At 38.0% G+C, this 17,183-nt stretch overlaps 1 protein-coding gene across 2 annotated transcripts in view; it reads left to right on the plus strand.

The window, feature by feature from the left end:
• PPP1R1C (protein phosphatase 1 regulatory inhibitor subunit 1C) overlaps nucleotides 1-16,969 on the plus strand; it is a 140,947-nt gene extending 123,978 nt beyond the window's left edge. For both annotated transcript variants that reach the window (XM_007190380.2, XM_007190381.2), the window contains exon 5: nucleotides 16,823-16,969. In XM_007190380.2, the coding sequence (XP_007190442.1) occupies nucleotides 16,823-16,911 (89 nt within the window). In that variant the 3' untranslated portion in view covers nucleotides 16,912-16,969. The remainder of the gene's footprint in view (nucleotides 1-16,822) is intronic.
• The last annotated feature ends 214 nt before the right edge of the window (nucleotides 16,970-17,183 follow it).

Consider the following 17,183-nt stretch of genomic DNA (forward strand, 5'->3'; position numbering starts at 1 on the left):
AAAAGCAAACGTGTTTCTTTTCTTTCACATGCATAATAACCTACCTTCTTCTTTTTTTTTTTTTTTCTGAATCCTTGGTGCCAGTGATGGCACAGGCCCCAAAGCCCAGCATCCACTGAATGAATGAATGCTTACCAAAACAGCAAATGTAGGTCCTCTGGAGGATTTGTATGTCAGCAGTCTTGAAAAATAAAACAAAATTCCCCACATTTTACATCTGTCTTTATAGAAAAATAGATTGAGTTCTAAACACCTTACAAGCATGTTTGTGGAACACAAGCTCTTCTTAATTTGTAGACTTCATAAGTACAAGAAATAGAAAAAACAATGCTCATTAAGTTTGGATTTTCTTCAAGTATGATGGTTGTGGCTTCTTATGATGATATTTGGTATGTAGCAAAAAAGGTACAAGCTGTTCTGTCTCCACACACACCAATCTACACTTATTTGTGTACAGAGTATTAACCTAAGAACAAATATCTAAAAATAATTGGGCTATCATAATAAGTGCCCTAAAATAACTTTGTTAAAAAAAGAAACCTGAAAAATTTGATTCAGTAATTGACTCTTCAACAGATATAATCTGTCTTTCTACATTCTTTTGGCGATTACATTTTCTAGGAAAAAAAAAATCAGGGCTAAGTTCATTTGCAATTTTGCAGTAATATTGGTGCAGGAAGTAGTTCAGGAGGAGTAGGACATTTCCATAATTTATGGAAAAAGTACTTCAGAATATTTGAAATTAGTACAGTCGTGGAAAAATATCTGCCTTATTCCTAAGTAGCATCAGCTCTACAAATAGAGAACAAGCAGCTGTCTAAATATTATGATGTAAGGAGAAATACAAAGTCCTAATTTTCTGAATCATCTCCATCTATTATTGTCTTTCTTGACACCTGGATTAAAATTGCCATCACTTGAAACTTTCTTCGGGCTCTGAGAAAAGAAACCATATTCTTCAGGAAAAAAAAAATTGTTAAAATGTTTATCATATTATACTGCAAGGGAATGGAGGTAAATCTTCAATTAGGAACACATTGTGACTAGAAGAATGAGATCTTGGCCCAACAGAAATGAGAAATTGGATGTCATAGTGGGAAAAGAACTACAGTTGACCATTGAACAACATAGGTTTGAACTGCTTAGTTCCACTTACACATGGATTTTTTTTCAGTAAATACGTACTACTGTTGTCAAACCCAAGTTTGTGTGCCTGACACATGGTGAGGCCAAACAAACCAAAACGCCGGCGTTTGGAGTGGAGAAAGGATTATTTATTGCAGGGCCATGCAAGGAGAACAGGATGGCTCATGATCAAAAGACCTGAACTCCCCGATGGGTTTCAGGGAAGAAGTTTTTATAGGCAAGATTTGGAGGGAGGTCTGCAGGGTGTGTGACTTTCCTCTGATTGGCTTGTGGTGAGGTAACAGTGTGGTGTTCCAGAAATCTCAACCATCAGCCTTCTGGTTCCAACCAGCCTGGGGTCCACATTCTTTGCTCAGCCTGAAGTTACCATCCTCAACCTGGGTGGGGGCCTTACTTCCTGTAGAAGAACTCAGAGATATGTGTCAAATTGATATGCACATCCCCCTAGGAGGAACCAGGATCAGGCCCCATGGCTGCACTGTTGTTTCTTTCTGCATTCCCTCACTCTCCTAATTAGGAACTGTTTGAATCTGATCTTTGGGACTCAGGGAAGGTCCAGGAGGCCGAAAGCCTTTACTTACAAACAAGAAATGGGGGACATGGAAAGGCTTTTATGCTTGGGAGGTCCCTATAGGGCCCTGCTCATTTTCACTAGTGTACTACACAATCTGTGGTTGGTTGAATCCGCAGGTGCAGAATTGCAAATATAGAGGGCTGACTGTAAAGTTATATGTGGATTTTTGACTCTGTGTATGTGTGTGTGTGTGTGTGTGTGTGCTGGGGGTGGGGATGGGGGTTGGTGCCCTTAACCTCCGTGTTGTTCAAGGGTCAACTGTAGAGTCAAATTCAGGAATTTTGGGTTCTGATATTGACTTGCCAAGCCATCTTGGGCAACTCATTTAATTATTGGCAGACACAACTTTCCAGCTGTGAAATGGGAATAATAGCAGTAGCCCATTCCATGTTACAGTGTAATGTTGAGAATAGAATGATATATATATTTTTTGCCCTGAAAAATTGAAAAGTGCTGTAATAATATGTTATTACTATTATTACACATGATGATAGAATTAGAATCAGGAGAATAATAGGGGCAACAGAAGGGAGCCCCACTGTAGTTTAGATAGTATTAATTATAAATATTGGTAATATAGGATAAAGGTGCAAAGGAAGGAAAGAGGATGAAACTTCCAAAGTAATCCTGCAGTCCAAGACAGATTGGATGCCCCACGAAGAGGTTGGGGTAACTCATGCTTAAACTGAACCTCACTTTTATCTAGAATTAACTATGATCATAGTACAAGGATCAATTAGGTGAGTGGGAAAATATAGATGAACAAAAACAACAAAATAAATGGTATCAAGAATTATAGATTCTGTTTACTTGTATTTTCAAAACCAAATTGAAATAATGATGAGGAGGAGCTCAAGAGCTAATTTTTGGGGGAATTTTTAAAAAGTTTTTCTTTGCTTTGTTTTCCTAGAGTCTTCAGGAGATTGCTTTTAATGTGTTATGATATCATGTGTGTCAATATCTGGTATGTCTTCTCCACAATTCACTGAAGTAAGTGTTTACTCTGAGAAAACTGACAAATTTTAAGCATTCTGAAACCTAGGTTGTGACAATTCTAGGCAAAATACTTCTTTTATAATCACTCAAATTCTGTCATCTGGTGATTTACAGATCCACACAATGAGAGCTGACCATGAATGCTCAAGGCTTTGTAGTAATAAAATTATTGCCTCAGGAACCAAAGAAAGCATGAAACCAGTTGTGATGATTTTGACCCCTGACCTGAAAGTCTGATATTCATTCTTCAAAAGATGCCTTGCCTGTGGGGAGACAATTACTGTCTTCGTAAAAAATGTCCTAAATGTTTTTTATTACTTTAGTTCCAATCATTAGTGTAAGGTTTAGATTTAACTTGAAGGTCACTCCTGAGACATAATGGAATATTTTCCATTTTTGTCTGGTTCTCAGCGCATCATAAGTTGCATTCAAAGATGGAGGTATAGGGGGGAAAAAGGAATACCCCAGTTGCCTTTCATTTTCCTTTTCTGTCTTCCATCCCAGAAGGAGATCACAGGGAAGACATAAGAAAGAGAGAATAGACTATTCGGGACACTTTGGGTTTCACATGTCAAAACTCAAATCTAATTAGCTTAGGCAAAAGGGAAATTTATTGAAAGATTACTTGGTTACTTTATGCTATTAAGGGAAAACAAACTACTAGGAAAGAAAGGAAAGGAAGCTGAGCCTCAGGAAACAAAGAGAATCAAAGTCTGCCATCTCTTCCATTTCCTTTAATTTACCTGTCAACTTCATCCTCCCTACGGTCCACTGCAGACCAGCTATCTCCTTAAGCAGGAAACCTGGCCATCAAGAGCAAACAAGTTTAACATCGTACACCATCCATAAATTAAAAACTCTCTTATAATGACTTGGTTTCCAACAGTAAGATCATGGGGGAAGGATCATACTTAACCCAGCATGGGTCAGATACCCCTGGCTTTGGCACAGTGGCCAGAGGACAAGATAATATAAGAAACAGGCAGTGCTGATTGTTACCTGGTGTTTGGAGTGGGGAGAAGAGTGGTTCCTGAAGGAAAGTGAGTGGGGAGAATAGTCATTCCCTATAAGCAGGGGAGAGTAGAGAAAAGACTAAACAGTAGACACTCATTATAAAGAATAAATCAGGACTATCTGGGGGATAATGTTACTTGTTGAGAAGTAAATCTTTCTTAGAAACTTAGAAAATTATACCTCTTATTTCCACCCACTTCTAATTATATTCTGGTAGTACTGTTGGTGAATTTCCAGAACATGCAGCCTCCAATTATAAAAAAGGATTGTGCTCAGAAACTTGATTTGTAAGGGATTTGGAACTGAGAATACATAGAATCAATGCCATTTTTTATTTCAGGCCAATTTATAGAAACACGATCTATGATATTGCCTAAATTATTATACTAACAGTCCATTTCAATTTCACAAAACATCCATTAGAGAATCTTCCTAGAGCGTCCAGCTTCCACATACCATGGAAGACATTTTACCTCTTAGTGGTTTTGCATGGACATCAGGCAGCCAGGTTGTGGTTGGGTAAGAGAAGGCGGGAAGGGAAGTCCCCTGGGACTCCCAGGCACCAGCATTTTTGTCACTTCCTGTATCTGGTGTGGCACAAGGCAGAGAATACAGAATAAAAGTCCGAAAAACTGTGTTCTGGATTGAATGATTGCTCTTCACTGTGGGACTTCAGAAAACAGGCCTTGGTTCACATCTTAATATGATGGTGGTGGTGGTGGCAGTGTGTGTGTGTGTGTGTGTGTGTGTATGTGTGTGTGTATGTATATATGTTAAGAGGCAGTTGGACTGTCCTTTGAACTCAAGACTGCTTTTTAAAGTTCTTTCGACCCTGAAAGGTCATGCTTCTATGATTGAGAAAAAGCTCTTTTCTCAATCTAGGTCTCTAGGCTAATATAGTTTGTGGGGAGGAGACTAGAAAGGTTTAGAACAGGGGCACAGGCTATTCTTCTTCCATGTCCATTGGTTTATATGGCTCCCTTACTAAAGCCTTCTGGAGGACAAAGGGGTCTAGTCATGCTCCTTTCTTGAGGTTCTCTATATTAACAAATGAAGAGATGCCAAAACAGGATTGCAAAAATGATGGAATTGTCAATATTTTCATTTGACAACAAAATTTACAATATGATATAATTGAACTACTCATAATTATAATATTTATAAAAAAAGAATAAGTCATGGTATGATCCAGGTAGTATGGTCCAGTAATCAGATGTATGTGCGAAGTTTTATGAGTGGTACTTTAAAAAAGTATTGTCAATAAACTTGTCAATAAATATGTCAATAACTATATCTGTTATTGTCTATATGAACATTTGGAGATAATATCAAAAGTCTAAATCATGGCCAGTTTTGCATAAGAGGCCCTAGCCAAATGGCCCTTCTGGTATCTTCTCTGAGAGGCCCAGCTACCTTGTGTTAGCAAATTGGACACTGTTTCTAGTTAGTGTATCAAGCCAGAAATAATAGTGCTGTTCATTCTCAATAATTTCATTTTATCTCTAAAAATCTGATGGTTACTCTCAGTTTTATATATATATTTATTTTATTTATATATTATATATTTATATTTATATATATATTTTTTTCACTCAGAGTAGTGTCTATTATTTGAGGAAGAAATGAAATAAACATCTAAGAAAAGGTAAATAGACTAGATACACAGTAAGTTAAGGGAACAAACTGAAAAAATTTCAAATAATTTTGGATGTGCTAAGCCATAAACATACTTTAAGAGAATTTTGGGGCTTCCCTGGTGGCGCAGTGGTTGAGAATCTGCCTGCTAATGCAGGGGACACGGGTTCGAGCCCTGGTCTGGGAAGATCCCACATGCCGCGGAGCGGCTGGGCCCGTGAGCCACAATTGCTGAGCCTGCGCGTCTGGAGCCTGTGCCCCACAACGGGAGGGGCCGCGATAGAGAAAGGCCCGCGCACCGCGATGAAGAGCGGTCCCCGCACCGCGATGAAGAGTGGCCCCCGCTTGCCGCAACTGGAGAAAGCCCTCGCACGAACCGAAGACCCAACACAGCCAAAAATAAATAAATAAATAAATAAATAAGAAAATCCTTTAAAAAAAAAAAAAAAAAAAAGAGAATTTTGCCTCTGAAACAATGAAATTCAACAAGCGTTTTTGAAAAAGCTTACATTAATTTTTATTAATAATTTTAGAATTTTTCTAATACAAAGGTGATTGTAAATTGAATGCAATGTATGTATACTAAAAGTAAGATTGTTTTTGCTTTCAAGAGAAGAATTTGGAAATTCAAAAGCCGTGGTTTTAGGGCAATTAATTTATAATGTCTGAGCAGGGTTGGAGTGTTCTAATTTTGGTATTGAAAAAATTTCCCCTGGTAACTGATACTCATGTGTTGAGAAACAGTAGATTAGGTAAGTAAATACATAGTTTTCCTAATTATTACATTTGAATATTATAGAGCAGAAATAACAGAAAATTACCATTTTAAGCAAAAATGTTATTACTAATATTCCTTCTTCATGTAAACAATATAAAATTGCTACTCACTATAGAATTTGAGTATATAATTGCTCCTTTGCATCAAGTATTCTTAATAAAATCAAAATTTGAAAAGAAATAAAAAGAAATAAAAGAAGTGGTATCAGCTCATCCAAGGAGAGTTTGTTAAAGATCTATGTAAAAAGAAGAGAGACTGTGATTTTACACGTGGGAGACAAGTAAAATAGACCAACTGTAGGGCAGCAAATCAAAGAAGAAAGTAGGTCAGTGAGCCCCATGGTGATACAATGAATTGCTATTATTTAAAGGGATGGTCAGAGAGTAAAACTGCCTGTGCACAAGAATGCCTATGAGAACAATGGTAAATCTGAACAAAAAAAGCAGGGTCAGAGCAAGAGTTGCAAAGCTCAGCGTGTGAACTGCAAGTCCTTGGGTCAGGCGGAGGATAAAACAGAACAATCTCATCATTCAGAAGCTTCCGGGCAGCCAGGGCCAGCAAGCTGTGTAATGAGAAACAAACTGAGCTGAGGCCCTCCTCAGAGAAAGGGGAGGAAAACAGCCTCAGGATACGGAGAGAACTGAGCTGATTTTGAGACTGCATGTAACTATCAACTCATCAGGATTAGCACTTTCTCATAAAAGAAAATTTTAAGTAACAGGAGAATCACTGAGGAGACCAAAATACTTAATCAAGTCCATTTACATTACTTATATTGTGAAAGCCATGTACCCAGTGGGATTAATTAACTGTGTTTGGTGATCAGAACAACATTATATACTGGGGAAAGTACCATTTCTCCTTTCCATCTTTGTTAAGATTTACTGCCTATTTTCTTGGACTAGGTGGAGTTTCAGAATCATAATTGCTAAGTGAGTCTAGATTGGTAATCTAAAATACTATAGGAGACAGAGAAGAACAAACTAACTCCAGGCCAAAAATAATCTACCTTTCTATTTATTATAGGAGATGTGACTTAAAGGAATTGGGCAGAAGTTCATTTATCTGAAAAAAAATTTGGCTACGTTGAAAAGTCTTTATATGTTGAATAGGGAATATTTTTAAAGAAAGTGAGATTGAAGTTAGTCATTACTTAAAATGCACTGAGCATCTATAATGTTCAGGCATTGTTCTGGGCTCTGCTGATCAGTCAGCGAACAAAACAGAGTATTGACTCTGATTTCATGGTGCTGATATTCTAGCGGGAGGCATACCAGAACTCCATAAATAAAGACATATGACACCAGGGAGTGATTAATGCTCTAAAGGAAGGAAAAAATAAGATAAATCACCATAAGTGGACCGAAAGTAAAGGAAAGAAAGAGATGGGATGTTTTAGATGGGACGGTCAGTGGTCTTCTCTGAAATGATGACATCTCAGCAGAGACCTGATTGGCCAACTGAGGTGAAGAAAAAAAACATGTGGGTCCCTCAGAAGAAGAGGAGTCCAGTAAAGAGAGCAAGGAAGACAGGCCTGAGGCTGTTTGAGGTCTGTGTAAAATACCAATGTAGGCAAGCAAGTGAGGGAGGGTTGGAAGGAGATAAGTACAGAAGGAGACAGAACCTAATCATGAAACATCTTAATGATTATAAGTTTATGGTGAGGCATTTGAATTTCATTCTTAAGATAATGAGAAGTCATCAAAGATTTTCATTGGAAGAAAAATGTAATTTTTAAAAAGATTATTCTGTAAATTGTTTGGGGAATTAACTGTAGGGTGGAAGGAGAGAAAGTGGGGAAACAAGTTAGAAGGCTATTGAAGTCCTCTAGGTAGAGATTAGTGATGCATGGGACTAAGGTGGTAGTGCTGGAACTGATGAAAAATGATTAGACTTGGGATACAATTTTGCATGTAGAGCCTTCAAAATTTGGTCATGCATTGGAAGAGGAGTATGAAAGGAACAAGAGGAGGCAAAGAATACACTGGGCCTGAGAATATTCTGTTAGCTAAGATGGAAAAGATTTGGAAAAGAGAAGGTTGGTAGGGGCCAGGTGCTTGTTTCTCTTTGTTTGAAGACTGGGGACAGAATCAAGATCATGTTTTGGATATACTAAATTTGGGATGCCTATTAAACACTTAAAAGTCAGAATACAGTTAGGCTGTTGGTTTTATGAATCTGAAGTCAGATGAGGGATTGAGACTGATAATATACAATTGGAAATCATCAATTTATACATTATATTTAAAGCAATAGTATTGGATGAGATCACCTAGGAAGTGAGTACAAATAGAGAAAACATTCAATAACCAAGTCCTGGAACTGGTTGGCATGTAGGGTGAGAGTGAGTAGGACTGTCTAGCTGAAAAGACCAAGAAGGAGTAGTCAATAAGGTAAGTGGAAAAACAGGTGTGTTTGGTCATCTTGAGGTCAAATTAGTGTTTCAACAAAAAGAAGTGACCAATTATGTTAAATGCTGCCAAGATTTTGTCTAAAATGGTGTGAAACTGACCACTGGATTTCCTCAGATGGAGTTTGTTGGGGAAACTTGACAAGAACTATTAATGGACTGATGAACATAGAAGTCTGATTGGAGTATGTTAAGGAGAGGTTATAACGTGATGCAGTCTATTTATTATACTATAATGAGTTTTGATCTAAAGTTTTCTAAAGAAGAGAGAAGGGGCAGTGACTAGAGGTGGAGTGCAGTCAAGAGACAGTTTCTTGAAATGGAAGAAATTAAAACCTGTTTTTGTGGTTATGGGACTATTTTAGTAGAATGGAAGAAACTGATGATGCAAGAAAGAGAGGTTATAATTTTAGGAGAATTCTTTGAAAGGGTAAGAGATATTGTGAAAAAGAGGGGTGGAAAAAAATGAGATGTGAGGCTTATGAGAGGAGGCAGAGATATGGGCACTGATTCAAATATCTTGGTAGATTTGGCCATGCTGTTGTCAATTCATTAATGATTACTTCAATTATCCCTGAAAAAATCAGCTGAGTGTGAAGAGAGTATGGGGTTACTGGAGATTTGAGGAGTGAAAAATCTTACAATCTGACAATCTCTGATGCATTTAGACCAGTGATGTTCAAAGTGATTCTTGATACAGGTGGCTTAATTAATACCATAAGGCTGACTGCCCACCCCCCCGACAATCAGTGGGAAAGAGCTTTTATAGGTGGAGGGAAGGGGCTACATGCAGAAATAGCACAGTCAGCTCTGACAGTCATCTTGAAATTGGCCATGTGGTGGACTGATCAGTGTCATCTTGATTGTTTGAAGTACAGTTAGTCTTCAGTTCCAGGGTCGGTTTGTTCCCATTTCTTTGAGGCCAATTCTCAGAATTGTGGCAGCTTATGTCATGGCTACAGTCTGATTCATCATGTAGTTAACTTCTTCCACCTGGTGGGGGTTTCAGTATCTACAAGACAGCTCAAAGGATATGGCTCAGAATATTATCTATAGCCCTTGAGGAGAAACTAAAAGTCCTTGACTTTGCTTGATGACTAAACTATTATTATTTGGTCTTGTTTGACTGCCTTCCTTTACTTCTGCATTTTTTTCACTTCTCCGATTACACTTATTCTTTGGCTAAGGTTTTTCTACAGACAAAAGGCAGGCTGAGGACATGGGGGAAGGACCACAGGGTCCTGCTGCATTTCAAGGCTACGGTAGCCTATAGTGACTATTGTTGCTTCAATAGGAAGGTACTCTCCTTGGAAGACAGAGACTTCTAAAATGCCAGCACAGGACATCCTTCTGTGGATACACTTAAAAAACATAGGCATCATTTGTTCTGTGGCTTTAAATGCAACTCTCCTTTTGTTATTTTATTTTTAGTGCTTTCAGGGCTAACCACAGACTCCTGCTGATTGATGCATTCTTTATTTTAGATATGCTATTGTGTTCAATCAATGGCAGTCAAGTCCGGCAGGTGAGGGAGCCATTCTGTCTCTTTCTAAAGTGAAATTGCCCAACACTGTTTAGCTCCATTATGTGTAGGCTTAAAATTTTAATTTTACTTCTGAGTTCATGGAATGCATTAGCTTTGAAGAGAAGGGGGGTATTAGAAGGGCACTTGGCTGTAGAGAGCAAAAGAGGCACTCGGTCTATCAAAGTGATTCTCACCCTAGGCTGAATAGCAGGATCCTTGCAAAATTAAAAAACATATTCTTGCCTGGCTGCAACCTCAGACTTACTGATAAAGATGTGGGCACTTTACATTTTGATAAGTGAGACTAGATTACTCTCCAAAGATATTCTTTGAATTCACACTTCTAATGATAGCAGGTAAGTATACCTCCTCCCCTATCTTCTCCTCAGCATTTACTGCTAAATCTTTCAACTAGGTTTTACTCTTGGGCAACAGCTTTGGTAAAATATATGATAGGTAAAATATACATAAATATATAATACTTATGAATACATATGAATACCATGTAAACATGCTGCCCCTATTCCCATGTATGATGAAGAGAGAAGCATATTACACATTTATTCTTCTGCAGAGAAATGCTTCTCTAAGTAATGGGTGGTTAAGTGAAATGATCCTGTGTTGATCTGCAGTTTATATTAACTGAACAGTCATTGTATTAAAGCAGAGATCAACTGTGCTGTTTATATGTAATTTACTCCAAATGAAGTAGAAAGGGATAGATTTAAGATGAGTTCAGGACATGATGTGTGTTTAGCTTTGGGATGAAATCAATATGTCACTCGATCTCTGTGACCCTCAGTATATTAATGTATAGCTATTTATTATAAATGAATGACAAGAAGATTAAACAAAGTACATGTGAAAGCATTTTGGGAAATGCAAAGCACATTTTCAATCAGAGATGGTGGGCCTTTACTGAGGAGACTTGATGTCCCATATTATAGCTTAAATTATATTCCTTGAGTATATCTAGCATGATTTTTTTGATAAAATTTGAAGGATCAATATACAAGCAACCATTAGAAAAATCATTCTTTTAGGGCCACTGAACTCACTCTTTTGTACATGGTAGGCCTTCAGAAAACTAATGCTTGTTAAATGTATTTTGCAAATAGTTTTCTCATACAGAAATCAGACTTGCTGCTTCCCTTAATCTAACCAGTGTATTGCTCAGTCAACAGCTGTCCAAATTACTATCTCCTGAGTTGGAGCTCTTCTTTCCCACATCAGAACTCTCCAAATGCTTTATTTCTACATGTCTTCATTAAATTAACTTCATTATGTGCATGCCATCACCCCTGACCTACATCCCCATCTGATTTTTAGTTGTGCCTCTCTCCTGCTCAACACACAGTAGGAACTTTATTATATTTAACTCCTATTGCTTCTTTTCTAATAACGTGTACATTATTTGTAACTTGGTCCCATTCTGGGAATGTTGCTGGGCAAAGTTAAATTGTACATCTTCCTGCTTACAAACTCTATTAAAAACACTAACAGCAATGATGACAAAAAAGACTGAAAAGTTATGTCTAAATCTATCAGTTGTAAGTTGAAAGAATTTGATAATGAAAAAAGCCTTATGATCTTGAGTCACCACATTTTCCTTCAGGTTTTAACTTTGGAAAAGATCAATAACAGTGGTGGAAGACTGAGTCCTGGTGGCCCAGGTGAAGAGCCCCCAATAGGAATTAGCGGCCCAGGTTTGTGTCCCAGCCCAGCCTATGATTGCAGTGTGAATTTAAGCAAGTCATGTTGCCATCTGAAATTGTCCTTTCATCTTTAAAGTGAAGAGATTAGACTAGGATTCATATTCACAACTATTTGTGAGTCAGAGACCCCGCTGAGATTCTGCTGAAAACTATGGACCTTCTTCCCTGAAGAGGCACAGAAACAAGTATAAATAGAATTCCAAGAGGGTCAGAGGCTCTCAAAATACATCCACAAATTCCCCAGAGGACTTTAGAATGATTTCAAACTTCTAAAGTATGTGGTTGAAAAAAAAAAAAAGAATCCATTTACATTTGTTACTCCTGATGTGAATTGTTTCAAAATGTGGATTTGGGCCACTTATGTCATTTAAAGTTAGAATTACTTTTTTGTAACTTATAGTACTCACAGCAAAGCAAAATTTTCAGTAGGAATGCAGATCTCCTTTGTATATGAATAGCATCTCAGGGTTGGTGAGCTTGTTAGTCTGCCCTGCTACTCAATCCAGGGTTCCTTCTCGCCTGAGATGGAAATTTAGCTTTGACTTGAACACACACAGTGACGGGGAGCTCACTCACGTGCTTATTGCTGGGCAAACATAAAGAGTTTAGAAATTTTCTTCTTTATATTGAGCCATACAAATGTCTCTGACCTAACAATGGTTTGATTTAAGATTTTTTGCCTTTACGATGGTGCAAAAGCAATATGCATTCAGAAGAAACCGTATTTCGAATTTTGAATTTTGATCTTTTCCTGGGTTAGTGACAAGCAGTAGGACATGGTCTCGTGATGCTGGGCGGGGCAGTGAGCCCAGCTCCCAGGTAGCCACAGGGTAATGAGTGTAAACAACAAATACAGTACACTTACAACCATTCTGTACCCATACTACCATTCTGTTTTTCACTTTCAGTATGGTATCCAATAAATCACATGAGATATGCCACACTTTATTATAAAATAAGCTTTGTGTTAGATGATTTTGCCCAACCACAGGCTAACATAAGTGTTCTGAGCACGTTTAAGGTAGGCTAGGCTAAGCTATGATGTCCGGTAGGGTAGGTGTATTAAACGCATTTTCCACTTATGATATCTTCAATGGGTTTGTTGGGATGTAACCCCATTGTAAATCTAGGAAGATCTGTACTCTGCCCTCACCACATGAATGTCAGCTATTGACACTATTGCTGCTCTCAGTCGCCACTTAGATAAATTTTATTTCTTTTTCCAGGCTTTTAGGAATTCAATGGCAGCCTCTTTTGTCCTCTCAATTTTGCTAAACAGTGCAGTTTCATATCCAATTCTTCTGGAAAAGATTTCATAAAACTGCTTTTAATCTCAATTACTTCCTTCAGTGGAACTCTTGAAATGCAGAATCCAGAATTGGGCAGCATAATCCAGAAAAGTCTGACCAACACATGGTTAGAGAGAAGTTTCCTCTCTTAAACTGCTGACTCTCCTGTTAGAAATGCCACCCACACTGCCAAGAGCTCTGTTCCTACAAACAGGTGACTCTGCTGGGTCATGTTGAAATTGTGGTCACCTAAATCCCTAACTATACTCAATCTAGGTTGCCCTCATTCTCTATCTTTTAGAACCAAAATAATCTTCCTAAAAACAAAACTCCCTTTGACCTCTCCCTTAATTGCTTAGACCATCTTTCCAGCTCTTTGGAATACTAGTTTTTCATTCATCGTGTCATCTTTTCTTCCAAGTTTCATGTCATCTACAAATGTGATAAACCTGCCTTTTCCCCCTCTGAATTAATCGATAAACATATTGATGTGTGGTTTGCCAAATGTAAGCTTCCCTTTATGGGTTAATTATTCATAATTCTTCACTCAGTCACTTTACAACTTCATCCAACTCACATTTAACCTCCTGATCTACAGAATGGAGAAGAGCACGAGTAGAACGTTCTGTGCAGGGGCAACATTTCTTTCTTTTCCTTTCCTTCTTTTACTCAGTCTACTTTCTTTTCCTCAAACTCTATTCTCTTCACTCCTTCATGTATTCCTACTGCATATCCTTGTCTTATATATGGCTCCTTTTCCTGCATGTTCATTTTGTTACGGAGAAAAGAGCCTCTGCGCATTTTGGGGATCCCTCTGCCTTCTGCCCGAGTGCAGGGCTGGCTGTGTCTTTCTTGCTCCACGAGGCCCTTTGCCACATGCTGGGAATCAGTTCGTGTGCAGGTGAGGTGTTTTCCTGCGTGTTCATTAGCACTTGGCAGAAGAGGAAGGTCTGAAAATTTCACCAACACCTCCAGAGCAAGTTACTTTCCTCCACCTCCAGAATTACTCAAATATTGAACGAGACTTCAAAGAAAATTTAAATACAAAGCATATGTGTGTTTGGGGATAGGAGGAGGAGCGTGGGGAGAAAAATTATTAGACAGTTCTCACAGACTTCACACATTAATCTCAGCATTTATTGCATCTATAACCAAACAAACAGTGCTGAAAGGAAAAAAGAAAAATTCAAAACACAAATTAATCAACCATCCGTTATCCAGTGGAAAGATGACGTTAGTGTAAACTGCTTTGGGAACCAAAGAATCTGTGGTTCTGTAGAGAGGTTCGGCAGAACAGCTCTGTGACGTCACCTACTCCTGCCTCATCAAAATCTTTCACCTGGCAATAGTTAATGCCACACTCCAATAAGACCGAGAAAAGCCCGTTCCGAGGTTTGCTCAAGTGAGTGATTTTACTTTAAAGAAGGCTTTCTCGTATAACTTTGTGGCCATTATCATTATAAAATAAATAAGTGAGTAGACCTATAGTCAAGTATGGGAAGTGGATGATTAATGGTTTAATAAGTTGGACATTTGGTTACCATTTTTTTTTAATGTTTGACTCCCTCATATAGACAAATCAATGTTGGCATTAAGTTAACCCTAATTTAAGGAAAATTGTCTGAACACAACTTCATTACTCTGTAGTTACTTTGAGGATAAAAGGGATGAGCCCTGGAGGCAGTAGAACCTTTGCAAATCCTGGGAGGTGCAGATAATTTTAGCTCAGGAAAGAGTGGCAGGTGGCTGAATGATTACTGTGCTTTAATACTTCAGAGGGAATGCCAAGATGGTTTGAACCAGGTTAGTAGGTACTGTAAACCTACAATAAATCCTAGAGATTGATAGGTTAGCATCCAAAAAGCTAAAGGTGAAGATGAGTTGGGGTCTCCTGACAATGGAACTTTATGTTTCATTCACTCAGTCAGTGAGTCAGTCAGTCAGTCAGTCAGCCAGTCAGTCAGTATATATTGAGGGACTATGATGTGTCAGAACTTCTTTTAGAACCACACTATCCTTGTAAACTTGAACAAATCATTTATCTTCTTGAAGTCTAGATTTCACCATCCAGGTATTTATCTCCTGGAGGTGTGAGGTTTAGTGACTCAGGTATGTAAGACTCCAGCTGAGTGACTGATTGGCTGCTCATTGAACTCCCTTTCCTTCTTAGCATTTAGACCTCTTTTTTCTCCTGTATAATCTACAGCATGATGAAATAAGTTCCATTTGTTAACAACAAATTTCTCTCTATGGTGATTGTGAGTGATCTGTGTTTGCAGATGAAATTACAGTATTTAAATATTATTACAACTTATCAAATATTTTTGCAAGATAATCAACCAAGCCCAGGGGTGTCATTCCTTGCCAAATGGCACTCTGAGGTTGCTGACTGCAATACATGCAAATCCACTCTTTTTTTTTTTCCTTTTTTTAGTTTCTTTGTTTCATAGTAAACATGAGCAGTGACTTCCTTTCATTTATCAATTCTAACGGCAATGTTTTTCAGTAATATTTAGAAAAATCTCATAAACCAATTTACTAAAATATAAAAATCTATAAACTTTTCCATGTTACGCATCACTATATGCAGTGTCAGCTAGTAGGATGTTTTAACAGAATACACCCAAGTGAAATGAAAGATAATTTTGTAATGATTTTAGTAGTCGCCTTATGATTTATACTCCAAATTTGAGTTAATTTTGAAAAAAATCTGAATATACATTATTGTGGAACTGCCAAAGACATATACCAAAGTGCCACCTCATTAATTCCATCAATCATTTATGCAATCAATATTAATGAGCACCTACTGTTTGCCAGGCTCTGTGCCTGGGACCCCAAAGTGAAACCCCATAATCCTGACATCAGCAAGTTTGTTCTCATGAGCAAAATATGTAAACAAATACAGTTCTATAAAGTAATTGATACAAGAGAAAGTGATCCAAGAGCAGGGGGAAATATGAGAAAGACACAGCTAGCTCTACTTGGGGAACTGGGGGAGCCTTCACAGAGGAGGCAAGCTGCTATCAGGATGAGTGGGAGGTTATCAGGTGGGTGAGTAGGAAGAAGCTATTGGGCAGAGAGAATAGAATGAGAAAGACATGGAGGCTTGAGGGAGCCTGGAGTGACCTGTAATGTGGAAGAGCAGGTTAGTATTGTTAAAGCATAAATTACTGTGAAAGGGGGAAGCAGGAAAGGCTGGTGTAAATGAGGCCAGATAGGTAGGGAGAGGCCAGATCACATAGCTGATATATCAGGCAAAGGTGTGCCAACGGTTTTCCTCTGTGTAGGTTTTGGGGGAAGTGATTGAAGAATTTTTAATACAAAAGTTTCAGAATCAAATCTGTATGTTTTGATTCCTAAAGAAGACTAACAATATTCTGATTCTTTTGTTGTTTGAAAGTTACAGAAATGGCACACACACACCTCCTTGCTCCTGAGGAGGAACAGTAAGAGCCTGTGAGCAGATTTTTAGTTAACAGGTTTTTAATAGGCAGTGATGCAATTCTTAATGGAGAAGGTGTAATTACTATAAAAGACATTCTGTTTCGAATGGAAATTGGGCTGGGTGTGTTTTTATTCCTCAGTGAATTAAAAAGGTTTATATATGATTAGATTGTTGAGATTCTTGGAGAAAACACATATACACCAGTGAAAGCGTTCCACTCATTTTCTTTACCTCTTGCAGCAAAGCAGTGAATCTGCCAGAAATAAATTGAGCATAATTTTTATAATTTCAGGGGTTAAGCATATGAAAGGCCAGAATGAATCAGCATTCCCTGAAGAAGAAGAAGGCGTGAACGAGAGAGAAGAGCAGTGGGACCATTAATAACGGGTCTGCAGCAAGAAGGCTTCTTGGGAATAACTGAACTATTAACTTTTCTGAATATCCCATGGAACACCACTGCTTGACTTCCATCTCTGCTCTCCACACTCACAAAGTAGTAATACACCTCCTGGGAAGCGCCCCTTGATGGAACTTTAGAACTACCTACAGATCGTTCCATATTACTTACAATTAAAAAATAAGTATTTATTTTACAACAGTGATTTTCTTTTTAACAACATAGAAATTTGCAAACATGTGAGTGTTCTAACTTT

This window comes from Balaenoptera acutorostrata, chromosome 8 (assembly GCF_949987535.1).
Source record: "Balaenoptera acutorostrata chromosome 8, mBalAcu1.1, whole genome shotgun sequence".
Taxonomy (NCBI): Eukaryota; Metazoa; Chordata; class Mammalia; order Artiodactyla; family Balaenopteridae; genus Balaenoptera; species Balaenoptera acutorostrata.